This window comes from Rhinolophus hipposideros (genome assembly GCF_964194185.1).
Source record: "Rhinolophus hipposideros genome assembly, chromosome: 15".
NCBI classification, from domain to species: Eukaryota; Metazoa; Chordata; class Mammalia; order Chiroptera; family Rhinolophidae; genus Rhinolophus; species Rhinolophus hipposideros.
In genome coordinates, this window is record NC_138061.1 from 64,977,047 (window position 1) to 65,004,069 (window position 27,023).

Below are 27,023 nucleotides of genomic sequence, written 5' to 3' on the forward strand. Positions count from 1 at the left end.
GGTCCTCTGCGAAAACCACTGGACTGAGAAGAGCTCTTCTCAGTTAATGAACTCATTAGGTCTTTATTTGAGGAGAAGACATTGACTTCATAATAAAAAATTTATCTAAAGAGGTCTTAGAAACTATGTTCTTGTCCTACTTAATTGTCTGGCTCATGTGTTGAAGTTCCCTCCTGAGGAAATAGTTGTCCTATTTTATGTTAAATTCATGGAGCTAATTTCATGCTTATTTATGCAACTCAATTTGTAGACCTTTCTTTGCATTATAGGCTAATATTTGGTAGCAATTTCCTTAAGAAATCTACCAGATTTTTCTGGTTTGTAACATCCAGCTGTCGTTCAAGTAGAATGACTAATATTTTAAAATAAAAACTGAATTTGTATTTATTTAAAAGAAATTATGTTATATACTCTTATAAGAGGAGGAAGGGGGTGTTACTGTTAAACAGAGTCATAGATCCAGTAATTTGGGAATCTGGCTTTAGTTTCTATTATGGAATATATTTAATCCTTCTGACTCTGGGCAGAAAAAGGAAGCCGTTTCTTTTTTTTTCTTCTTCTTTTTTTTTTTTTTAGCATGATAGGAGATTGATTGCAAAAATTTCCCCTGCCTTAAGTCATGCAAGTGGGATGCCAAGATAAAGCAAATTGGGAGCATCAAAGCCTGTGGGTTCCAGCGAGGTTACCTGGTGTTGCGTGTGGTCCCTTCCTCCTCACAGATGGGCATTCGTGCTGTGCACAGTTGAGACACACTGACGCGTGTTCCCTGAGGACAGTCTGACAGAGACCTAGCTGCATGGCAGCTGCCATGTAATAGTCTTCAGTGTTACATAGAACGGGGACTTTAAAACTGACATACCTTGTTAACCAAGGACTTTCATCTTGATTCAACAGGATTTGTTTTCTTCTCAAAATGTGAGTAAGTCGAAAGACGCAGCTGTCCTGCCTGGCAAACTCCCCAAGTCAGTCTCGCTTTTCGATGATGAAGATGAGGAGGTAAACGTGATTGCAACACAGATAATCAAATTCTTGATTATTAGAAAACTGTTGCTGATGGAGCTTTCCAGCCAGAGGCTCCTTCAGTGGGATGAGGTGATGGGGAACCAGTCAAGCTCTCTGAGGCTTGTGCAGCACAAGTCTTTCCGTTGTTCTTGCAGCGACTCCTTTCTTACACAGTTGTCAGGACATTAAGTTTTTGACCCAGCTCTTATGGAAGGCTTTGTGGATTTCACTTTAAAAATCTGGCTTTAAGAAATATTTTTTAGAGGCTGGATCTATGTTCTGCCTGGTGCTCTACAAGAATGTCTTGGATAAAGGGGAAGACGGGAGGGGAAGTCAGTCATGTCCTCACTGCTTTTCTTTCCCTCCCTGGATAAGAGAGCAAAGTGGGGGAGAGAATCGGGGTAGACAGAGTGAGCGTACTGTGCTCAGTGCTGTGCAGTGGCTAAGCTGGGCGTCACAGCAGGGCCTGCGTTCATATCGCAGCTCCACTGCGTGCCGATCAGGGGTGCAGGGCAAGTAGCCTAGCCTTTCTGAATCTCCTATGGCTTAGTAGTACGTAGGGTCACTGTGACAGCTAAAACAACAGTGCCTGGCATGTAGTACGTACATAGTACATGTTAGCTTTGGTCATCAGTATCCCCTTCGGAGGCCATTCCTTATTTTCATGGCCTTTCCTGCCTTTGCACACTCTCTAAAGGCTCCCATGATCGAATCTTTACATTTTAGGACTGTTCACCTGATAAGTATACTGTTAAGAGTGTTTTTCTGTCTAACTCAGGCTCAGGCCCTCTGATGGTTTGTTACCCATATGGAAAACAAAAGTACCTTAATAGGCCCCTGGAGGGCTTGACGATACAGAAATGTACAGGTGCCTTTGAATCTATCGGAATTCAGCCCTCAGTAGGCCAGTGATTTTACTTAGTAAACTCTTTCTTACGTTTGTATTGTCTCTTTAAAATTAACCAGAAACACAAGTCATCCCTTCCCTCTGTCCTGGGTGTGTGTGCTTCATAAATGTAAAGAGTGGAGAAAGCTCCGTATTTCTCTCCTGTCCATCGCTCAAGCTTGGGATTCACAGAAAGGAAGGTGCATGTCTCTGGCTGCCGCAGGGCGCCGTGCTGCTCTCGTGGCAGTTGCAGGCTCTGTGCCCTCCCTAATAAGCACAGGATCTGCCCACCAGAGGACCTGGTGGCTCCAGGTTTCATCCTATTTCTGTGACATTGTCCGCACATCCCCCTCTCCCTCCCAAGTATTCTACCTTTGAGTTCTAGGCTATCTGTGTTTGCCTTTTGTGGACAGAGGGTACAGTTAGAGAAGACTGCAGACTGTTGTTGCAGGCTTATATGTAAGAGAGAAGTGGGATTTATTTGCATTTTGTGATTCCCCCCAAAGGCGTTATATATATTCTGTACCTGACTAGAGATTTATTCTCTAACAATTTGACATGACAAAATGTTTTAAGATTTTGTTTTATGTGTATGAAGTTGTCATACTCTTCTGCCATTTGTTTTTCTAGGATAATCTTTTTGGGGCCACAGCTGCTAAGAAGCAGACATCATCTCTACCCACTCAAAGCCAAGAGAAAGCAAAACTTTCTGAGCCCTTGAAAACGAAAGCATCTGCCTTACTGTTCAGCAGTGATGAGGAGGTAGGTTGAAAGTCTCTGCTAGAGAAGAGTAGATTATTTGATAGGATTTAAGAGTTATGGCTATCCCAAACATTTTCTTTTTTTACCTATTTTATATCTAGGGAAGTTCAGTCACACCAAAGACTATGTTGACTATGTTGACCAAAGACTACCCTGTTTCCCCGAAAATAAGACCTAGCTGGACAATCAGCTCTAATGCATCTTTTGGAGCAAAAATTAATGTAAGACCTGGTATTATATTATATTATACCTGGTCTTATATTATATTATATAAGACCCGGTCTTATAGTAAAATAAAATCGAGTCTTATATTAATTTTTGCTCCAAAGGACGCATTAGAGCTGATTGTCTGGCTAGGTCTTATTTTGGGGGAAACATGGTAGCTTTCTTATCTTGAAGAAAGATATTCAGTATAGTATGTTAAATAGAAGATTGATCTTTTCAAAATGGTTAGGAATAAAATAAATATAGCCCTCAAATTGTAATATATGCTAATTTAAATGAGTTAAGTCTTATTTTACCTTGTTAAATGATCACCGCGTTTCATTAATCAAGATCATGAATCTAGACATGGTAGGAGTATCCTATGCAAGTTTAACTCCTTTTTAATTAGAGTCTTAACAATATTTCCATTTACTGTTTCGATACATATTAGCAAAGCCAATAGTAAATATGGGTTAGCTGCTGTTTAGATATAGGTGTACAAGAAAAGCTTTAAATATAATATTTAAAAACCTGAGCATTAAAAATCTCCCATATGATAATAATTGCTCTTCTTTATTTTAACATCATAGGCAAGTCAGAGTATGAAATGAATAGATAAATTGTAGACATGGTGTTTTTATTGAAAGCAATTTAAAATGACATAGCATAATTTGCTTCCTCTTCTCAAGCGTTATGAATTTACAATGGGTATTCTTTTTATTTTATTTTTTTATTTTTAGCATTGTTAGTGATTGTTTTCCCTGTAAGAGTGGCCAACCATCAGTGGAATTTTTCCTACCACAGGGATTCAGGAAAATATAAATATTAGCTAAAGCTAGTCACTGGCATAAAGATAACCAGGGTTCTAGAACAGAGACTCTCAACATTAGCTGCCCATTGGGATCACCTGGAGAACTTTAAAGAGTGCTAATATTGGGTTCCACCACTGGAGATCCTGAATTAATTGGCTTAGGGTATGACCTGTCACTGGGACTTTCTAAAGCCCTTTTAGGGATTCTAGCATGTATTGCTGCTTTGGAGGAGCTTGTCTCAAATTATAAAGTGAGGAAATCACCTGGGCGTCCAGTTACGAGTGCAGGTTTTGACTCAGAAAGTCTGGGAGGAACCTGAGATTCTGCATAACAGATGCTGCTGGCTATGGACCCCACTTTGATTTGCAAAGCTCTAGACTCCGGAGACCAAAGGACCACTTAAGAAGTGCTCAGGAGTTCCTTGATTTGAAGGGGTAAGCATAGCCAGGTGCGGCTTCCTTAAATGCTCTCTCAGTCTGGATTCAGACTTTTGTGGTAAAAGGGTCATAAGTCTGTTTATATGTGCATTGTGTGAGCTTTTTATACTGCTTTTCCTAGCCTGCTGTGGGATTTTTAAATTAAGATACTTTCCTCCAACGTTGAGAGTTCTTGGTTTATTTTTTTAACATACTTTTTCCTTTTCACCCCCCTCTTTAATTAATTTCGGTCCTCTAAAGTACACAAGGTCCCCCATCCTGACGTAGAGCAGAACCATAGAGAGGAGACTCTTCGGGGCAGGCAGTGGAGGAGGAAGGCATGGGCAGGTCTGTGAAGTCAGAGAACCCAGCTGTCTAGATCTGAGTCCAAAGAAAAGCCTGGGATGTGAGCTTTCTTCAAGTGTGATACACTTAGTAGGGTAATACTTAGTATAAATACAACTTAGTTTAACGAATGTAAATTTTATTTTACCTCCTAGGTTCTTTACACTACATTTCCACTGGATTAATACCTATTTTATATTTTCAGGACCAGTGGAATATTACTGCTTCACAGACCAACTCTTTGCCTGACAACAGGTCTAAAGGAGAGCTTAGGCACTCTGGGACCACTCAGGACCACGAGACCAGGGCTGTGAAAAAGACCAGCCTCTTTGAGGAAGACGAAGAAGATGATCTGTTTGCTATTGCTAAGGACAGGTGAGGGAATCCTTGTATGAAGTCATTTAGTCTGAGTCTGTGATAACAAGTAAGGGATTTGAGGTGGTTAGTTCCTGGGGTAAGCTGCTAATCATTCAGTACTGCGTGGTAATACAAACAAGGCCATCTAATTTTTACTTGCAAGATATTTGTCCCCATTACTGGGAAATGTTTGTGTGGGTTTTTTTTGTTGTTTTTTTTTTTTTTTTGGTGGATCCTTACCAAATTTCTTCCATCATTTTTTTAACTTTAAAATATTTTCTTGGTTTAGTATGGTTTACGGACAGTTTGTTGTCTTTTGTGGTGTTTCTCTGCTATACCCTAAAGAATGTCAAGTTTGGGCGAGGTTATATTTGTCATTTGGATAGAAATCTGCTCAGCCATGAACAGCATCCTGTTGGGAGGATGGTTCCCTGCAGGGTTGTGCTGTATTATACCAGTTACAGGTACCCAACCACTTTCCTGCTTGGACTGAAGCCGGCAGGATGTGCAGAGTGAGGATGGGTTGTGGATTCACAATAACTCTCCTGCAAGTATTTTTTTTCCCTCTTGAGAGTCTTAAATGATCACTTTGAAATTCAGCTGAATGGTAGTAGCATAAAGAGGCAATTGATTGGACATGTAAATGCTGTGCATTGGTGTGGTTTCATTTTGATTCGATAGATTCAGAAGCACCTCATATTTTTATCTCTGAATATTGTGATCTCTTCAAATGTCACCATTTCTACTTTTGGCCCCTGTGACTTCACACCTGAATATATCGTTGGCCCCTGGTTAAGAGTGCCAGCTCTGGAATCCCAAGACCTGATAATATATTCTGGCCCTGTCAGTTCCTCTCTGAATAACATTGGGCAAGATACCTAATCTCTCTGGGCCTGAGTTTCCTCATACGTTAAACAAAAATACTACTAATAATACTTCTCCCATAGGATCACTGAGATGATTAAATGAAGTCCAAATGGAAATACTTAGCACAAAAGCTAGTACATTGTAAGCACCCAAATATTACCATTTATTGTCATGAGTGTAGGGGAAATAACATTTCATTCTTTTATTTTGTTACTCTTTCTCCTGGGACACTTCTTCCTTTCATACCTGGCTAGCCAGCTCCTTGCAAGACTCAGTTTAAGCCCTCTCTTTTAAGAAGCCTTCCCTAACCCCAACAGGTGAGAGAGAGAGAGAGAGAGAGAGAGAGAGAGAGAGAGAGAGAGAGAGAAATAAATGGGGTTGGAGTCTGGAGCAGAAATGGCACCATGTCTGTATGTCCCTTCTGTGTGGCTCTGAAGCACTTGAGCACTTTCTACATGGCATAGAAGTTACCTGTGACCATGTGCGCCTCTCCCTTTTCCCCTACCCCCCACACACATAGTCACAGGTTGGGAGATCTGGAAACATGTCTCATTTGTAGGTCCCAGTCCAAACTACACACAAAACCTGGCTTTCAGTAATGCTTCTCTGCTCTGGACTCATTCCATCTCCAACTGGTCCAGAAGTTGTCTGTAAGATGTAGTGTATAGGCATTTTTCTGAGGGAATAATTCAAAGCTTTCATCCGATAATTTAAAAAAAAGAAAAGCTTTTACAGACAGTAACAGGTGTAGGAAAGGGTGTGGAGGAATTAGAACCCTCATGCTTTGCTGGAGGAAATGTAAAATGGTGTGGTCACTTCGGTCAGCAGCCTAGCAGTTCCTTGCAATGTTAAACATGGAGTTACCACATGCCTTAATTTCACTCTTAAGTATATGCTGGAAAGAAAGGAAAACACATCCACACAAAAACTTGTACAGAAATGTTCATCGTGGCATTGTTCTTAGTAGCCAAAATTTGGAAACAACTCAAGTCCATCAACTGATAAAAGGGTAAACAAAATACGTTATATCCGTACAGTGGACTCTCATTCAGCAGTAAGAAGGAATGGGGTACTAATACATGCCGCAACATGGAAGAACCTTGAAAACATTGTGATAATTGAAAGAAGCCAGTCACAGACGACCACACGTATGATTCCATTTGTGTATAACGTCCAGAATAGATAAATCTGTAGAGACAGAAAATGGATTAGTGTTGGGGGTTGAGGGGAAAGGAGAATTGGGAGTGACTGTTAACTGGTATAGGGTTTCATTTTGGGTTGATGGAGATATTGTGAACTTGTATTATAGTGATAGTTGCACAACACTGAATTTACTGAAAACCAGTTAATTGTATGCTTAAAAAGGGTACATTTTATGGTATGTAAAGTATATCTGCACACCATTCTAAGAAAACCAAGATTTGTGACCCTCACAAAGTTGTGAAATAATGGTCTTGTAAGCATGGCACTCAAGTCCTGGCTTGTCTGGACAGCCCTGGCTTGTGTCATTCCAGCATGATCGTTAATAATTTTCCCTGTCACTCTCAAAAGTATCCTGGTTTAGACCATAAACTCTGTGGTCATCATAATGTTTTTCTGATAGCCGTACTTTTTAAATAAATCAAAATACTTAACCTATTATACTGAGAAATATTCTAGCTTACCGGGTAACATAATTTTCTTCTGAGCACAGATCTCCATGAGAGGCCCCAATATTTTTTTCATTTTTTTTTTATTTTTAGTTTCAGGTGCACAAGACAAAGTAATACTTAGACGTTTATCATTTATATCCCTCACACTGTGTGAACCCCACTTCCCCCCATCCGCTATCCCTCTGACATCGCACAGAGCCATTACATTTCCACTGTCTCTATTCCTAATGCTGTACTCCGCTTCTTGTAAGTATATACATACATATATTTACATATACATATATGTAAAATTATAGTTGGCATTCATTATTGTTCAGCTTCAGGTGTACAGTGATCAAGCATCTACATCTTCCCTGAGGTGGTCTCCCAAATGGGACACGTGTCCATCGGATACCATACAAAATCTTTACAACATTACTGATTACGTTCCCCAAATTAATTTTCAAAACCCTGTGGCCATCTTCTGGTTACCGACTGTTTTCTAATCCCCTCACCTTCCCCCTTATCCCCACCCCCCTCCCATCTAGCAACCCTCAGTTTTTCCTCTTTGTGTCCAAAACTGTTTCTGATTAGTTCATTCACTTATTCTTTTCTTTAGATTCCGCATATAAGTGAGATCATAAGGTGTTTGTCTTTCTCTGACTTATTTTACTTAACATGATGTTCTCTAGGTCCATCTTGTTGCAAATGGTAAGATTTCTTTCTTGTTTATGGCTGCGTAATACTCCATTGTATAAATGTACCACAGTTGCTTAATCCAGTCATCTACTGATGGGCATTTCTGTTGTTTCTATGTCTTGGCTATTGTGTATAGTGCTGCAATAAACATAGGAGTGCATAAAGATTTCTGAATTGGAGTTTTGGATTTCTCCAGATAGATACCTAGGAGTGGAATTGCTGGATCATAAGGTAGATTTTCAGATTTTTGAGATACCTCCATACTGTTTTCTATAGTGGCTGTACCAATCTGCAATCCCACCAACAGTGCACAAGCGTTCCCTTTTCTCCACATCCACGCCAGCACTTGTCGTTTGTTGATTTATTGATGATAGCCATTTTGACTGGCGTGAGGTGGTATCTCATTGTGGTTTTTATTTGCATTTCTCTGATAGTTAGTGAGGTTGAGCATTTCTTCATATGTCTGTTTGCCATTTGTATGTCCTTTTTAGAAAAATGTCTTTTCATGTCCTTTGCCCATTTTTTAATTGGGTTGTTTGTTTTTTTGGAGTTGAGTTGAGTGAGTTTTTTATAAATTTAGGATATTAACCCCTTATCAGATATCTCATTGGCAAATATCTTTTCCCATTCAGTAGGATCCCTTTTTGTTTTATTGATGGTTTCCTTTGCTGTGAAAAAACTTTTTAGTTTGATGTAATCCCACGTGTTTTTATTTTTTCTCTTACTTCCCTAACGCGAGGGGATATATCAGTAAAAATCTTACTCCGGGTAATGTCTGTGAAGTTTCTTCCTATATTTTCTTCTAGGTGTTTTATGGTTTCAGATCTTACATTTAAGTCTTTAAGCCATTTTGAATTTATTTTTGTATATGGTGTAAGGAGGTGGTCCAGCTTCATTTTTTTGCATGTGTCTGTCCAGGTTTCCCAGCACCATTTATTGAATAGACTGTCTTTACCCCGTCGTACATTCTTGCTTCCATTGTGGTAGATTAAATGGGCATATAGGCATGGATTTATTTCTGGAGAGAGGCCCAAATTTAACCAGCAGTTGCTGAGAGTGTAGACTGAAGGCCAAGGTTAAGGACTGTCTTTTGGTTTCTACTGTATCTATGTCCGGAAAAAAACTAGCTTTTTCCAGCTTACCTTCAGAATCTGTTATTAGATGGTTTTTTTGTGGGTTGGGTATTTTCTGTTTTGTTTTTGGGTTTTGTTTTGTTTTTAGAAATTGTTTGGAAAATTATACATAAGATTTTCTCCTGCTATAGCTACTGAAAGAGGATTTTGGCATTTTTAGGAATCTGATATAGTTAATTTTTTAATGATTTGTGATCATTCATTACCTAGTAGTTAAATACTTTGGTTATAGTTAGTGTGTGTAAATTTTTATTGGTATATTTCCTTACAGGCATATCACATGTTATCTTACTGTGTCATTATGAATTGACTCTCTGCTTTTATAGCTTCTTTAAGGTACAGCTTTAATTTTTAACTATCCTTTAGTATGTGTCCAGTGTAAATGCAGTCAACTATTTGGTTAGTTCCCTAATTAGTGACCTTTAGGTTTGTTTTTTGTTTTGTTTTTTAACATGTAGGCAGAAATGAATATTAAACTAACGAATAAGCTACATGGTCTGTCCTTTGTTAATAGTGAAAGTAACAAAAAGATGATACATACATATCACTGGTATATATGCTAGTTATGTTGTATGTAAGTAGGTGGATATGGTGATCAATTTACTTAAGTGACTTACTGATATTTTTATCTAGCTAACATTGAATTTATAAAGTTTTCATTATTTGGTAATTCTCTAGTATGCCAGCTCATGTGGTAAAAACCGGCACTTGACCCTTTAGTAGTTAGAACACTTTCTATTCTGGACCCCATGTCCAGTGCTAAGCCTCCACTTTTCTATTTCTGTTACTTCAAAGGTCCTGACCAGACTTGTGCTGGCAGACACTTACTGCCCACCTTCTCCTTAGGGGCCAGCGCTGAATCCTAGGTCAGGAGGTAGGTGAAGGCAGGCAGGAGGAGAGCTGCTGCTGGATGTCAGTGGTGGTGCCCGACGTGGGGTGAAAGATGGTGAATAGTGATGTGGAGAACAGTGAGAATGAGCTCTGCTTTCCCCGGGTTCTTAGAAACTATGTAGAGGGGATGGGATGGAAGGGGTGTCAGTTTTGAAGAGAAGACATGGAAGGGCACGGAGGTCCTTGGAAAGGCAGAGGTAAGTAGCCAAGGGGCACCAGGCCACAGGCCACAGCCCAAGCAGGCCCTGGCCCTGTGATGTCTTGAACAACTGCCTTTCGGACCACTCTGGAAACAGGCATCCATGGTCTCCAGTTCTTCCTCTGCCGTAGGAAGTAGTGAGAGAGAATGCTGCATTTGGGAATGCTTGAAGTGTTGTGTGCCTTGGCAAAGCTAACAGCTAGTGCACCTACACTGAGGCAAAAGTAACTGAAAGGGGACGGCCTTGGATTCTTCTACATAAGGACGAGGGACAAGCAGATGATCTGCTAGACACAAATTGCATCTCATTCAAAGGTTTTTCTTGTTTGTTTATAACTGTGTAAGGTCAACAGAAGGCTCAGGTGTTTTGGTGGTGCCATGTTTCCCCGAAAATAAAATCTTGCCAGACCATCAGCTCTAATGCGTCTTTTGGAGCAAAAGTTAATATAAGACCCGGTCTTACATTATATTATATTGTATAATACCCGGTCTTATATTATAGTAAAATAAGGCCGGGTCTTATATTAATTTTTGCTCCAAAAAAACGCATTAGAATTGATTGTCCAGTTAGGTCTTATTTTCGGGGAAACATGCTAGGTGGGTTCCTATAGATGTGGCCTAGAAAGGATACTGTTTGTTTGTTTGTTTGTTTTTATCACATTTGCCTTTTATTTGACTTTGTTTGTATAGCCAGAAGAAGACCCAGAGGGCATCACTCCTCTTTGAAGACGATGACGCTGACAGTGGAAGCTCTCTGTTTGGCTCTCCTCCCACATCTGTTCCTCCTGCAACAATGGTATTCTTAATCTTAGGTCCAGGAAGTATCCTTGAGGTGGTGGTACCTGAACAGTCATACTTCACTGAATCAGCTCTTAAAACCAGACCTTGGAGTCTGATCTAATGGAAAAACTCATTTGTTTAATTTTAGAAAGAGGTCTTCTGGGTAGTGGTATTTTACAGGTGAAGCTCACATGCGAAGCCTGGAGGACAGGACTCCTCCATGAGGTGCAGCTCTGTGAGCTGCAGTTCTCTGGAGCGTCGGTGAGCGCTGTTGCAGTTCTGGAGGAATCGCCAGGCTCAGCGCCAGTGGCATGCAGTTCTGCTAATGTGAGGCCTGGCCACTTAAGGCACATATGATCCCTTTTAGGAGCATGTTTTAAGTACTAACACTTTGGTCTTGGTTTACATTAATAGCCAATCAGTAGAAAGGAAGGGAATTCTGACACCTGCTACAACATGGATGAACCTTAAGGACATTATACTCAGTGAAATAAGCTGGTCACAAAAGGACAAATGCTGTATAATTCCACTTACATAGGGTACCTGGAGTAGTCAGATTTATAAAAACAGGAAGTAGAATGGTGGTGGCAGAGGCTCTGGATAGGGAAGAAATGGGGAGTTGTTTAATGAGTCCAGATTTTCAGTTTTGCAAGATGAAAAAATCTGGAGATTAGTTGCACAACAATGTATTTTTAACATTACTGAACTATATACTTAGAAATGGTTAAAATGGGTAAATTTTATGTTGTGTTTTTTTTACTGCAGTGTAGATAAATGTTTTTGAAGTATGTGATAAGAAAAAAAATAGCTAGTCAGTGGCTCTCTGGTGTCAGTCAGTAGCCTTCCAGTGGTTACGTCTTCGTGGCATGACTACCACAGTCACCTAAGCTCACACGTTCAGCGAGTCTCAGTGTCAGTCACATCACAAAGGAGTAGTAAAGCGTTAGAGGAACGGGCATGATGATGATAGGTGTCCGGGAGCCGAGTCATACTGGGAGCCTGTCTTTGGCCTGCCATTCATCCTTCCCCAGCACATTCCCTAAGTGGCTATAGGTAAGTATGTGCACTCAGAACAAAGAGAAACCAAACAATATTTTATTGCCACCTGGCTGTTGCTGACAGGCCAAAAGGGAAATTGTGAACTTCTTGGGCTAAGACCTCCTGTACCCGAGCTGGGGAAGCCGGAAAGGCCACGCATCATGCTGACTCAGCCAGCTGTGAGGGACTTCAGCCCCAAGCTCAGAACACTCCATATTGCCGTGTGCTAGAGGCAGAAAGACATGCAGGACAGGGATGAGCCCCAGCATTCCTGCCGCGTGGAAGCAGCCCAAAAACTCAGAATGGCAGCTCCGCCACCCAGCTTGGTGAAGAAGACCCTCCCCTCCCACCTCAGCAATGGTGATGCCTGCACATTCCCAAAGGACACCCCTGCTCCTTGGGGGTACTGGAGGGATAGATATGATATGGCAGCAAAGGAGCCTGGGACTTTCTATTTCCTGCAGGCCGATACTTGGTTCTTCTTCCATACTCCTAAACATTTTTTGTTTTAAATTGCACAGTAATATGTGGATGCCTTCTTAAACAAAGGTTTAGAAAATGCAGAGATTGGAAATTCCCGGTTCCATAATCCTCCCTAGACATAATCACTGGGAACCATTTGTTATCAATCCTTTCAGGCCTGTTTCTAAGCATTTACATCTTTTTAAAAAATTTAAATAAGATCGTGTACATTTTCAGGCATCTGTTTTTGTCCTGCAGCATTATATGTCATTTCCACGAGCTCCATCTTACTTCTTCACCGTATAGTATTCCGTAGTGTAACTACCAGGACGTGTGACTGTTTCTCCTTCGATGGAGTAATCCACTGTTTTCTGCGAGCTTGTTAGGGCTGTTTCTTCCCATTTCTCCTGCCTTCTCATCTTCAGCCTTGACTGTTGAGATGATTTAGTGCCTGGTCTATCTATCACGGCTTCTTCCCTCATCAGCCCTCCTTGCTGTTGCCCTGGTTGTCCTCTTCAAGACATGCTCCTGTTCTTTTCTTGTTACAGCACCTTAGCTGAGCCTGCCATGCCTCCTGTGATCTCATTCAAACTGGACTCATCTTTTCCAGCCTCTCCCACCACGTGCTCTAGGTCACTCGTCCTGTCCTAGAATGCTCCAGAAGAGGTTGTTGTCTCTTTTGTCTGGAAATCTTCATATTTTCAGACATACGATAAATGTGAACTTGTGCTATGAAGCTTCCCAGACCAGGCACGTGGCAGTTCATGATGCAGGCACTGCTTCCTAACCGCGTTCCCATTAAGTGGGCTTGCACAGCTTGTACAAGAAGCTTTCAGCACTGGGGGAGCATGCTGCCCTCCTTGGGCTCTGGGGCTTCCTGCCGTTGCTTCTGAGGTGGTCACAAGCCTTTCCTGGCATCACCCATTACTTGAGTCTCCCTAAAGATGACATCTAGGTCGGGAGATCTGAGTGGGATTTCTATGTAAATTATAAATAATAACTTCTATCATGGATAAATGATCAATAATCTAATGAATTTTGAAGGTTCTAGATATGTAAAATGTCTTTCAACCTGTAGTATTACGATCATTAATTAAGACAGAAAGTCAGGATACACATCTGAAGTAGCTGAACTGCCTGCAAATTGATTTTTACCATAAAGGTCAAATATAATCACCTTTAAACAACAGTATATAAAAGATAATTGTTGTATAGAGATCCTAGAATATTCTAAAGTAAGTTAAATGTGACTCACCTGTCAAGAAAATTAATTTCATGACAGAGATGAAGACTCAGCATATCTTTCGGAAGGTTTAAAGCCAGTGGTTTGGCTGGCGGCATTTTCCTTGGTTTAAGGCCTGTAATTACATGAAGTGAGACTATGTTTCACCACACTTACGTCTTGTTTTTTACCCTCATCAGCTTGCATCGAGATCATATGTAGTTTTCACAGAGTCCACAAATATTTTTTCCCTTAATCATTTCAGTTTTGCCTTATCTCTTCTGAACTCTTTTGTGTGTTTCCAGTCTTTTATTTCAAGTTCAAATGATTATGCATTTTAAGGACCTCTTCCTAACAATAACAAAAAATCTCCTTATCTTATTCTTCTTACTTCATTCATAATTTTACCATCTGTCTTCCTAATTTGATTTAGAAACTGCTTCAGAGCTTACTTCATGTCATCTTATGTAGTGGTACGATAGTTTTTCCTAAAGAAGTGTCACTTGCCCCAAGAATGCCGGTAACTCCGGTCAAGTCACATAGTCTCCGTTTCCTAACCTCTGACATCCTGCCTCACAGCTGAGGGACAGATGAAACGGAATAGTGCTTGCACTCTTGTGTTGCAGCCCCTACCTGATGTAAAGCACAGTGACTAGCTATGGAAATATGTACGTGATCCTTTCAGGTACATGGACATACGTGTGATAGCTGTTAACGTAAGTTAGGAAGACAGTAAGGGCTAGGGAGACGTGAGTAATAGTCTTACCAACAAAGCAACCGATCCTTACTGAAGAGAACAGGAAAACCTTCCTCGGGGACATCTGAGCTGGGCCTTGCTTGAAAGACGACTAGTGCCCAACATGGCAGTGCCAGACTTTACAGTGGGTTTAAGGACTAGTGAGGATTGGTGAGCTGCAGTGTATAAAGGGATAGGATGAGGTGTCAGTTGATTGTCGTGTTTAGCATTTGCTTAATGCACACAGTGCATGTCTGGGGTGGGAAATGAAGTGATCTGGTGGGTGTTTTTTTGTTTTAGCAAGACAGCTCTGGAAGATGTCATATAGCTAAAATGTAAGATGAGTGAGGCAGAGAGGAGATGAGAATTGTCTTGATGGCAGAGGTAAGGATCTCAGCCATGGCATTATGTGTGCGATAACAGACACAAGGAGACACACGCAGCCGATATGGTAGCAGAAACGGAAGTGCCATGTCTGCGTGTCTCTTCTCCTTGTTTGTGCCCCATGGTCTCCTGTCCTGTCTCTCCCACCAAAGCACTTAGCACCCTAAGACCACTGTGGCTTCAGCTTGCTCTGTGCATTGCAGGGATAAGCAGGCACACTTTTTGTTTTGGGTTTTAACCTAAAAATAAAGGGCCAAAGTGAGAGGCAACAAGCTTTTATTTGCGATCCAAAAGAATAGCTGTTCAGGCCGAATAGCACTGAGTCAGGCTTCAGAAACCCAGACAGCTTCTGATTAGGAGGCAAGGCAAGAGGTATTTATGAGAAGGGGAAAAGGAACAATTACATGAATAGAAGGGAGGTGTTCAGGAGCTAAGGAAGAAATTTCTATAGGTGCAGATAAGATAACATAGTGATGCTAAATCTAAAGAATGTTTTTAATTTCCAGTCCCTAGTCATAATAATCTGCTTTCTTGTTATTTCACCAACGGTTGGTTGGGATATGCAGTGCTGCTTTAGGCCTAGCCCAAAGGTTACCTGGCCCTGTTGCAACATTTTAAAGGTTTGAGGGGTAAAACAAGCAAGGCAGTTCCTCTGGGATGGCAGCTCTGACTCCATTTTAAAGTGCTTCTGTTGGTACTGTTTTTCATGAGGATGTCATTCACTCATCTTTTGGTAGAAAAAAGAGTCTGTCCCTGAGGCACCACCTCTGCTGTTCAGCGATGAAGACGAGAAGGAGGCACAGTTTGGAGTGAGGCCTGTGGGCCAGAAGTTTGAGAGTGCCAACGAATCGTCAGGATTTGGGAGAACACATGTGGTGGACAAGTCAGAAAAGGTGGACGGTTTCTTGTATATTCTGACACATTTGTCTTGCATGTGTTCTTGTAAAACACACACATACACACACATGTGCAACTCTTACATCTTTCTACCACAGAAAACACATGGCTCGTTGGTTGAAAGATTTGAAAACACTGAGAAGTATAAAGGAAGGAAATCTCTGATCCCACCGCTCAGGGAACCTCCAGCACTGCTCTGGCCTTTCCGCCTCTCCTAGACTGGCGCGCACGGATGTTTGGGCTGGCCGTGTCACACTGCTCCTGTCACTTTGTGTTCATGTCCGTCTTGCGTCTCTCTCCAGGATGTTCTCCCTCACCGTGTTTCTCACTTCGGTTTTCTCCCTGCATGTCTGCTTTCTGACTTGTTCTCCATAACGTTCCTATTATCCCTGGTTCTCTTCTAGTCCCCACCTGTACTTGAATTAAAATGACAGTCTTAAGAAGATTTTAGTTTACCATTCTTGTACATGTAGTTGATGTTGGCCATGAATTAAAGTGAAATTTGTCTTTTTTCTGAACCATTAGCATTCTTTTCCTGAGTGGGCTGTCATTTTCTGTAGGTGGCTTGGGGATAAATCTGCTGGCTGCATCTGGAAATCAGCGATTGCCAATGATGTCTGTATAGCTTTTCTTTTTTTCTAACTTTCCTTGTACTCTGTGTGTTCAATGGCTTCTCTTCTAGGGCCTGTGTGGAGAATGTCTCATACTTTTTCTGTTGCATTTCCTTGGGGCTGCAGTGATACAAACATTTTATTTGTACTTAAGTCATCGTGTGACATTCTCTTCTATAATTTTGATGTAGTTTCTGTGTTCCTGTAGCCCCTGAGTTACCCCCAGCACAACCCATCGCACACTTGAATTTTAACTGCTGGTTGTACAGTGGTCTCCCTTGCTTGAATGTAAGCTCCTTGAGGATTGGGGCCAGGTTTGTTTTGTTCACCATATATCTGTAGTACTTAGTATTATTACCTTGCATACAGTAGTGGCTTTTAAAATTATATATTTCTTCAAAGCTGCATTGTCCCCCCCACCGTTTAACCACTCTGCAGTTAGGATGCACCTCAAAATCAATGGCATGTTTAATTGGGAGTCATTTTTCCTTCCTTGGTGGTTCATACAGTAATAATGGTTCTTACAATCAGTGGTAACTTACCTGAAATGCGGTGCTGGTTGAATGAATAAGTGTTGCTTTTTACAGTTATTTTAGAGATTCTTCTAATTGCAGGCAGTGTAAACCCTCTATAATTTAATGTTCAATTTCGTCAATTAGGTTTCTCCTTAGGACTTGTGTATTAGGTAAATATTAGAAATATATGCTCCACTCCCAACGATTAGTACTTGTATTATCACTATGACTGAGGAGTTATTTATAGCCCTAGAATAACCTGTGTGGATCAAGGTTATAACTGGCATATATACCTCTTGGTAGGAAGGAGAGACTGATGGCTTTAAACTGAATGTAAGAAGTCACTTTGGCTGTGAATTAGGTACAGAATACTGACCATTGGAGCAGCCAGTCAAGGATTGGCTTCTGTTTTGTTACCTGGGAGCGGATCCGAAGAACTGTCATGCCCTGAGACCGCACACGGGCAGTTACTGGATTAACGAGGAGCTGGGGGAGGCTCCGCAGCAGAATTTGTATTTTCAGATTTACTTATTTTTTTCTTTATTCTATTAATTTTCAGGAAGGATCTTTGACTGTACCTACTCAGGAAGCAGGCAAGCATTCTGATTTATTTTCTTCATCATCCCCATTGGACAAAGGAACCAAAAGTAGAACCAAAACTGTTCTTAGCTTATTTGATGAGGAAGAGGATAAAACAGAAGATCAAAACAGCATCCAAGCTCCAAACAAAGAAGTAGGAAAGGTGAGCAAAAGCAGTGAAGGCTCGGGACTTTAGAAGGATAAAAGAATCTCATTTCATAGTATCAGTTTTGTCATGTGAGTTGCTGAAGAGTTGAGGGTTCCAGTTTCTTCACATTCTCACCAACACTTTTGCTATATTTTCGTCCAGTCTCTTACTGTGTATGATTTTATATTGTGATTTTTACAGTGATGAAATTTTAACATTAATTGCTGTTACGCTGGTTTTTATGTATAATCAATAATGATAATCACTTGTTAGGTAATTTTTAATGTGACCCAGTTTGGTCAGAAGTGAGTTTTGTTTGTTTATTTTAATCTGTGGATGTGATGCTACAGAAATAGGGGAACTTTTAGAATGTCAAGGCTGGGGCGTTATAGTGTCAAATCAAGTACTGTAAATAGGAACTTTCAAGTGTCAGATACCCTAGCAAATAAAGATTTGTTTGGAATCTGAAGGTAGTGGGATAGAAGGTGTGCAACAGGGAAGGTTGGCTGGTCACACCTGTGCCATGTCCTTGGACTAAGACCAGTATCTTAGGGATACACACTTGACCACTGTATGTAGTTTTTTGGTGTTAAGTCAGCTGCTGTCTCTTCTTCCCTTTGGGAATAAGATGGAGAGAACTTATTTACTTTTGTGTGTTTTCACCATTATGGACCTAATGGCTTAAGTAAAAAGTTTGGATACTACACAAAGGTTGCAAGACGATCTTTCCAGACTATGTATATGTATCTATATTTATATATATTCTTCCACTATTTTGATAGCTGTATAGTATTCCATTGTGTGAATGTGTCATTCCCTTTGCTGTTTGCAGTTAGGCTGTGTCCAGCCTTTAGCCATTGTAAATAGAGCCACAGGGGACATGGAATAGTTGTTCCTTCTTTGCCGCTGTGTGTTATTTCCTTGAGATAAATTCTTAGAATTCTAAGTACACGTGAATGTCTCTCTTTTTCCCAGAGTCCTGACCCTGATGCCCGCCCCAAGAGCACAGGTGTCTTTCAGGATGAAGAGCTCCTTTTTAGTCACAAGCTCCAGAAGGACAATGACCCAGATGTTGACCTTTTTTCTGGCACCAAAAAAACCAAGGTCAGTTCCCAATGGTTCTCCACATCATGGCTTTGTTATTGTATTAGATATTTTCTCAGCAACTCACCTGGCTGTCTTTGTAAGTTGTTTTTGTTTTCGATATTGAATTTGAGTTTTGTCTGTTGTAGTTGCTAGAGCCAAGTGTTGGGAGCCTGTTTGGGGATGATGAAGACGATGACCTTTTCAGCTCTGCCAAGTCCCAGCCTTTGGTACCAGCCTTTTGATGTCTATGCTTGGGTGTGTGGGGAGGCTTCTGGGAAAGGAAATTAATGTCCAGTTACACAGTTAAAGAAAATACTCAGAGAATTGTGGTGCTTACTAGTAAATAAATGGCAAATAATGTGCAGATGAGAGCATTCGTGTTGTTCCCTAATATTAAAACATTAACTAACCCAGGTTCTTTTCTTACAAATTTGTTTGATTTTTAAGTTGTTTATTGAAAGACTAGTGCACACAACATGGTGACTAAATATTCATGCTTTTCAAGTGCAAAACTTTAAATCTGAGTGTTTGCCCCTGTGTCATTTCCCGCACTTGCCCCAGTAGATTTGTAAGTACTCTCTATTTTCTTTTTATCATAGAGTGGACTCCTAAGAAAGTCACAGTCTTTAGAATGCTATTTCTGAAACACTGCCTTTGAGTTAGTTCAACCCTCATTTGAGAAATGACTTTTAAAACTCAGAACCCATGTGTTTTGTGTGTGTGTGTGTGTGTGTGTGTGTATTTTTTTTTTTCATCGTGACTTTTTAAAAAATGTCTAAGGTACTTGTCAGACTTACGGTGTGTTTTTCTTTTGAAGATACCAGAAAAGAAAAGGGTAGTGGAAAAAGACCAGTCTGTCTCCTCTTTCAAGAACCAGAAACATCCTGAATCCACTCAAGGTATCAAAGAAAAAAGCATGTGGAAACCGGAAATCCCTCAGGTTAGACTGATCCCTTTAAGGACTTTGAGCTCTTGTTTGCATCTCAGTACAGATGAACTCATACAGATCCAAGGTTATTCAGAGTTCTCTTAATTAAGGAGGACACAGCACCTAGGACTACCTCTCTTTAATATTTTTGACTCCCGCTCATCTCTCTTCTCAGTGCATATTCTAGACCCATGAATCTATACTTATTATTTTTAGAGTCCCTTCAAATTCAATTCCAAGGTAGAGTTATGGTAAAGAACCTTATTCCCACTAGAACCCCCATTTCTCTTTTTGGGCTACCTTGAAGTATTATTACAAATTAAATGTAAATTGCACCCAATTTCTTGGTTCCCCCTCATGTTACGTCTTCTGAGATTGTTGCTCTCAGCTCTTGTCCTCTGCAGTCTTCTCTGTGGCGTGGCTCCCGAGAGACTGCGGGCGAGTTCCGTTCTGACTTGCAGCTGTCCCGGCTGTCTCCCTGGGACCTCAGTGTCCTGAGCTGTGAAACAAGGCAGTAGTGCTAGCACATCTCCAGGGACTCGTCCCACGCCTCAGCTGCTTTTGCTCCTAAGGCCCGTGCATTAGGCCGTGGGTGAATTTCTGCGTGCTCCGTAATTACTCCTGTGTGGGATAACCAGCACGGTAATTGCCGGCTGGTGAAGTTTTGGTGCTGTCACCCTACAATTTTCAGGAAACTTTCATGATCTCTGTCTCCCTCTGCACAGTGGCTGAGGAGGCGTAAGGGAAGTGACGTAGGTGGAATGTTTTGAGGCCCCAGGACGGATCTGAGGGTCTTCCCATTAGAGAATTACAGAAAGCGACAGCTTAGCCCCATCACAGATTTATCTGCAGGCATAAGTGTAACCCAAGAGACACTTTTCTATTTCCCGAGTGGATTTTTAACTGAATGTAATTTCACACAGGACTCACCAGGTCTCGCTCCATTTAAAACCAAAGAGCCATCCCCTCGGATCTGCAAAATACAAGTAATTATAACATGTCTGGAATCTACATTGCCTGCCTTGTGGCATCTAGACACTTTTTTGGATTTGTACTATTGTCAGCTGCTGCCAGGCGTTTTCTCATCTCTTCCCCACCCTCTAGTTGTTGCTTCTTGTGTGCTGCGTCTGTAATATATTTTCTTTAGTCCAGTGGTGGGCACAGGTGTGTAAGCCTCTGTTTAATTCTGAGACGTGATGAGGAGACTTGCTGGCATCTCTCTTTCTCCTCTTGTGTTATACGTTCTGTACACTGAGTCTCTTGTCCTGTGTCCCAGTAATAATCACAGACTGCTGTGTTTCAGAAAATACAGAGAGTAAGTGTTATTTTTCTCCCTTAGGCAAATTTAACGATTAATCCAGCAGCCTTGCTGCCTGCAGTGACTACCCAGATCTCGGGAATGAATCCTGCTCTGTCAGAATTGGCTCTTCCCTCGTCTGGACCTGGGAGAAACCACAGTCGGGAAAGTATGTCCACTCTGCCTGGGAGTGTGGAGGCCGGAGTGAGTTTTGACCTCCCAGCTCAGGCCGACACTTTGCACAGTGCAAACAAGGTGATGAAGCCACCTTCATTCTCTTCTTGCTTCTTTTTTTTTTAACCAGAACAACTTGTATGTTTCTTCCTAGTCCATCAGTTACACACAAGAGACCGACTCTCCATTTGAAGGGGCACCTCATCCTTCTTTGAGCCTCCTTGCCCTCCTTCCAGCTCCTTAATTCTTCACTGCCTGTGTTTGTTACGTTTACCTTCCACTCAGTAGCCACAGTTAAACCCCACCACCTCCAGGCTGTTGTCGCATGGCCACAACAGGTCTTTTAAACACAGAGCAGATCGTGCCCCTCTGCTGGCTCCTCACTGCCCGAAGGAGGATATTCGAGCTCCTTGGCCGGTATTAAAACCTTTTACAATCTGCTGACTGAGGCTTCCAGTTTCCCCACCAGCCACCCCACACTGTACACCTAACCCGGTCACACCAGGTACCATTCTCGGCACACTCCACTGCTGCCATCTGCTAGTGCTGCTTCCAGTGTCAGGAATGCCCTTCCTCGTGGACCGCTCAGCTTCTGTGATATTTCCCTTCCCGCCCCGTCTCATGCCTCTCCTCTGCAATTGCCGGGTAGTACACCCAGCCACACTGTTCACAGGACTGTAGACTGGGATCTCTGAGGTTTTGCTTTTGTTTTAGTTTGCTCTCTTTTTTCTCTCCAGCCTTCCTTCTCTAGAAAGTCTTAGCTGATCTCTGAGTGACAGTACTTAGGATAACCCTAGCAGATACAGTCAGGTGTTTGCTACCCTGTTTTCCTTGTGAAAAATAAAATACCCTTATCTTTGTTATATTTTTTAGCTTAATTTTAAATTGGCTACTTTTTAATTTCATTTGTGAAATTTCCTTGAAATAGGCAAACACGGTACTTTGCCTAAAGTAACTTGTACCTTCTCAAAACTACTTGATTGTGTATTTTAGAAAATATCGTAAATACCACATTATTGCAATAAACGTCTCGTATTTTGAGGTTATATTAAAAGTTCTGATTTTTAAGTCACATTTTTATGTGAAATCTTTACCATTTGAATTTATTGTTTGTTGATTTGAAGAAAAGAGCACCTTAGATTACATTTCTCTTTATTTTCTGACACTTCTCTGCTCCCGGAGCCTGATTTTAGGCTCACCTCTAATAAAGGTTAGTACCAGAATTCCCCCAGATTCTTGTTTTGAAATATATCCACATTTAAACTGAGAGCAGAGAACAGATCAGGGAAGGTTATGGGACACAGAGCACCAACGTGCCTACTTTGCAGGGTTCCAGTGGCACATGAAGCTTTTTGTATGAAACTGAACAGAAATTGCCCTCAAAATATTGCAAAATGTAGAATACTAAAGGATTCAGAGCGACTTATTTTTGGAGTACTAGGAGCTGTTAAACTTCTTTGGAAATCTTTAAGGAATAACCTCTTCTGTGTCTTAGATATCTTGATTAAAGTAGACCAGATAACCTTCCAAAACTTTGACTTGTGGATTATTTGCTGTTAGCTTTGGACACTTTTATTTAATCATCAGATCAATGTGGTCTCTTGCTGTTGTAGAGCCGGGTCAAAGTGAGAGGGAAGCGCAGGCCGCAGACCCGTGCAGCTCGGCGCTTGGCTGCACAGGAGTCCAGTGAGGCTGAGGACATGAGTGACCCCAGAGGATCTGCTGCGCAATTGGCAGACGGTGCCATTTCTCCAGAATGCCATCAGCCACAGTCCAGGGCAGCTGGTGGAAAAGATAGCTCTGAGGAGTCCGTGGCAGCTGCTACTCCAACTCGGACAGGTGGTCCGGTGCCTGGAGTGGACAGAAGCCCCTCTGCGAAATTTCTGGGTCAACCACTTGGAGATGACCTTTTTGATTCTGGAGATACCTTTTCCAAAGGTACTGGATCTCAGTTCATGGGGAGAAGAAAAGCCAAGGCAAAGGTAGCAGACAGCCCAGCCAACCCGCCAGGGGGAAGTAAAGAAAAGAGCCCCGTGTTTGCTGCTGTGGGCGACGCAGGTAGTGATGATGATCTCTTTCAGTCTGTTCAGCCGAAACCAGCAAAGAAAACAAATCCCTTCCCTCTCCTGGAAGATGAGAACGATCTCTTTCCAGATCAGAAAGGCAAGAAGAATGATTCAAAATCCAACAGTCAGCAGGATGTCATCTCAAAAGCGCAAGATATTTTTGAGGTAATAGGATATACCAGCATGTTCTTGTGCTTGGTTCTGTGTTAAGGAAAGTGCTAGCTGGCTCAATTGAGCCATAGATTACGTAAAGCGTGTTTCATTGCTGCCCGTATCTGCTTGCTTAGTAATTATAATTAGGTTTCTGTATTAATATAGTAGCTCTGAAACTAACTCAGAAGTACATTTTTGTTTTGGTTCACGGTAGATGGTAGTAGTTGCTGGCTGGCCATTATATTGATACAGATCTTGATTTTTAGAATTTTTATCATAATGTTGCTTCAGTCAGCTTCTTTGGCAGGTCACTCTCTGACATACACAAAGCAGTGTTGGTACAGCTTGAGTGTTTAGCCTCGGGTTCTTGGGTAAACGGGCCCTAGCTAACGGTTGAGCACTGGCTGTAGGGCCTCCAGTGGCACTCTCTGGGCAGGTGTTCAGTGAGCATCTGGGTCCTGGAGACACAGGTGAACTAGGACCAGTGCTCTAAGGGAGGGGAATTGGATATGACAGGGCAGAGTGATGGGCAGGGGTGGGAGGCTCTCCTTCAGCTAGAACCGGCAGAGAAGGCCTCTCTGTATCTCTGTAGAGTTGGCATTTGAGCTGGGACTGAGGCAGGGCATGTAGCCTAAGACATTGACACCCCCTCCAGGGTACAACGTGAGGTGCCCCACTGGTGACGCAAGTAACAAGTGAGTGTACCCAGCACCTGCAGCTGGAGAAACAAGAACCAGTTTCATCCAGCTAGGCTGATCCCCTTGACCTGGACCTGACCTTTAGCTAATTATAATGTCATTGTAATCTCATTTGCATTGCGGTTACTGTAGAGGGACGGTACCAAAACCTGCCCCCACCCCAGAGGTGTAAATACCGGCTCGCTCTCTGAGTTCACCCCGACTTTCCTTTCGAGTGTGTACTTTTGTCTCAGTAAACTCCCTGTGCTTTACTGCACCTGTCCCGCTCTTGAATTCTTTCTCCTGTGAAGAACCCAGTCTCCACTCAGCTCTGGGTTGAGTCCTCCTTTGGACATCCCAGTGAGCCTCCAGGGACAGGACTAGAAGAATGGGAAAGACCTGGCCAGGCAGAGATCTGGTAGAGGGCACAGGTCAGATGGCTGTTCCAGAACACCCTGGCAGTTGGTATTTTTTACAACTTCTTGAAATAAGTGTTTTAGAAAAAAAAAAATTAATACTGTTTTTCTTGGTTTTTGCCTTAACAAGGATGATATATTTGCTACAGAAGCAATTAAACCCTCACAAAAATCAAGAGAGAAGGAAAGAACATTTGAACCCAACTTGTTTGATGATAACATTGATATCTTTGCCGACCTAACTGTGAAGCCAAAAGAAAAGTCCAAAAAGAAAGTGGAAGCTAAGTCTATATTTGATGATGATATGGGTAAGTTTGATTTTCTATACGACATAGTCATTACTGTTCAATGACGTGGTATTTCTCCTGCTACCTTCGTCTTGGCCCTTTCCTGGAAAATGTTCCCCAGTGGGTTTTCTTTGGCTCGCTGTGTAATCCTGAGTTCGGCTGAGGAGGGATAAGTTCATGGACAGCATTTTGGTATGATGGACATGAAGGGCTTGAAGGAGACCCAGAATTCGGCCTTCATTTTGACTTAGTATGCCCCCTGCCAATTGTCTGTGACAAATCTGAACCCTCTGATGTTATGATAGGAGGATCGGAAACTACCCCAACATGCTACAAAGTAGGGAGAGGTGACTGCTGCGGGCATGATGTAATCAGAGTTCTAGTTGGAGAGTGTTCAGAGAATGGAGGGGCAGTTCAGGAGGAAAACAGGACTATATAGGAAAGCAGGTTATAACTCAGACTTGACGTCTTACCGAAGATCTTCTATGTTTGTAAACATTCTCATTTTCCCTCCATGGTGGAACATCTTATTAATGGACAAGCCAAATGCCCCAATACCCTAATTTTAGGGCTTCTGAAATGTCTTGTATTGTGTGTTGGTGGATAGGACTTGGCTGAGGCCAGATACATACTTCCTACTCCCTCCCCTCTCTCTTAGGTCTAAATCTTGGGGTTAACTAAGAGAAACTTCGTGCAGCAATGCCACCAACTATTCCCAAGCAAGCGTGTGCTCTGTTTCCATCTGCTTCCTACCACATTGGGTGCAGAAGAGACTCTCGTTTCTTTTATTACAAAAAAAGTCATATATGTCTGTTGTAATAGATTAATGCTATTCAGAAAATGTAAAAATTGAAAAACAAATCCTAGAGGTTACTATTAGGTTGGTGCAAAAGTAATTGCAGCTTTTAACCTTTTAAACTGCAATTACTTTTTGCACCAACCTGATATTATTGAGAGTTAGGTTTGTATACTTCTTTTCCCCCCAAAAATAAGAATGTACTTATTCTGCTATTCCTTTTAGTCACTTAATGTCTCCCATGTTAGTAGAGATCTGCTTTCTTGTTTTTAGTGATTGTGTAGTATTGCTTTGTATTTAGCTGTTAACCTATTGAGGGTATCTAGATTGTTCCTAAATTTTCTCAGTTACAAATATTGCCATGGTCTTTAACATGTGCATATGCGTACCTATATTTACACATGCTAAAATCTCTGTAGAATAGCATCTTAACAGTAAAGTTAGTGAGTAAGGTGAGTCATGGAACCCTAGAGTTAGTGCAACGCTAAACATAAGGTAGTCATAAAGACTTAGCATTGAGGTGCCTCAAATAGATGCATGTATTCTGAAAAAGCGTGACTCCTGTGCTGGATTTCCCTTTGCTTATTTTCAGTGCCCTTTCCTTTTAACGTCCAGTGTGAAAAGAATGTAGAAATAAGTATAATGTCACAGGTAGTAAAATCGGGGGCTGGATTTTTCCTCTCCTGCATGGGCGTACACATAACCTTCATAGCTTAGAATATGGTATTCTGAGAGAGCATATGACTTGCATGTGATCATAAAACTTAATTATTAGCAGAGCCAGGACCAGAATCTAAGAGGCTTGGCTGTGTCTTAGTGTTTTTGGTATCATGAACTTGTTACCAGACATGAGTGTTTGGTGGTTTGTGTAGATGTGTCTTGAAAGTTATTTTTTTTTGGGGGGGGGGCCTATTCAGCAACTATTTTTCTTTTTTCTTTTTAAAGATGATATCTTCTCCTCTGGTGTCAAGGCTAAGACAGCGAAACCAAAAAGTCGGTCTTCACAGACAGCACCTGAACCGAGATCCGAACAGAAGGTGGCCAACGTGTTTGATGATCCTTTGAATGCCTTTGGAGGCCACTAGAGCATTCAGAGTGTCACATCTCACCCTTCAGCTACATCCTTGAGTTAATGATGCTGTCCTATACGCTCATTGTCTTAACTGAATTATAAAAAGGAAATAGTGAAACAGCGCACTCACCTTTTACCAGATGCACTTAAGTGTTTTTCTGCATTGGTTTTAATCATGCTTAATACTGAAAAACAAAAATAAATGTTTCACAGTGTCTGTTTATTTGTTTTTAACTATATTTTGATTTAATCAATTCACCTTGGTAGAGCCACAATATAATTTAGGGCTTATTAGAGAAGAAACCTATTTGTGCATTTCAAGGGTGGGCAAGGAATCCTAGAGGTAGCAAATCACAGATAGATGACCAGGAGTCTTCCTTACATGGACGGAGGCCTCATATTAGTTAGAGCCTAGGCAGGTGATAGAGGAAGAGAGTGAGAGATTATCAACCGCAGGAGTCTTTGCAATAGGAGAGGAAGGTTCTCTGATACCAC

The 27,023-nt window shown here is 41.5% G+C and overlaps 1 protein-coding gene across 12 annotated transcripts in view; it reads left to right on the top strand.

The window, feature by feature from the left end:
- Positions 1-26,745, top strand: part of WASHC2C (WASH complex subunit 2C) — a 52,861-nt gene extending 26,116 nt beyond the window's left edge. For 2 of the 12 annotated variants that reach the window (XM_081075119.1, XM_081075121.1), the window contains exons 18-32: positions 895-996; positions 2,519-2,650; positions 4,633-4,802; positions 10,895-11,000; positions 15,564-15,719; positions 17,409-17,591; positions 18,552-18,680; positions 18,809-18,889; positions 19,480-19,602; positions 20,514-20,576; positions 20,930-21,142; positions 22,675-23,043; positions 23,143-23,292; positions 24,504-24,681; positions 26,402-26,745. In XM_081075119.1, the coding sequence (XP_080931245.1) occupies positions 895-996; positions 2,519-2,650; positions 4,633-4,802; positions 10,895-11,000; positions 15,564-15,719; positions 17,409-17,591; positions 18,552-18,680; positions 18,809-18,889; positions 19,480-19,602; positions 20,514-20,576; positions 20,930-21,142; positions 22,675-23,043; positions 23,143-23,292; positions 24,504-24,681; positions 26,402-26,541 (2,295 nt within the window). In that variant the 3' untranslated portion in view covers positions 26,542-26,745. Of the gene's footprint in view, positions 1-894; positions 997-2,518; positions 2,651-4,632; positions 4,803-10,894; positions 11,001-15,563; positions 15,720-17,408; positions 17,592-18,551; positions 18,681-18,808; positions 18,890-19,479; positions 19,603-20,513; positions 20,577-20,929; positions 21,143-22,674; positions 23,293-24,503; positions 24,682-26,401 lie in introns of all 12 variants that reach the window. The other 10 variants (XM_081075118.1, XM_081075120.1, XM_081075111.1 and 7 more) reach the window with 6 other exon arrangements.
- The last annotated feature ends 278 nt before the right edge of the window (positions 26,746-27,023 follow it).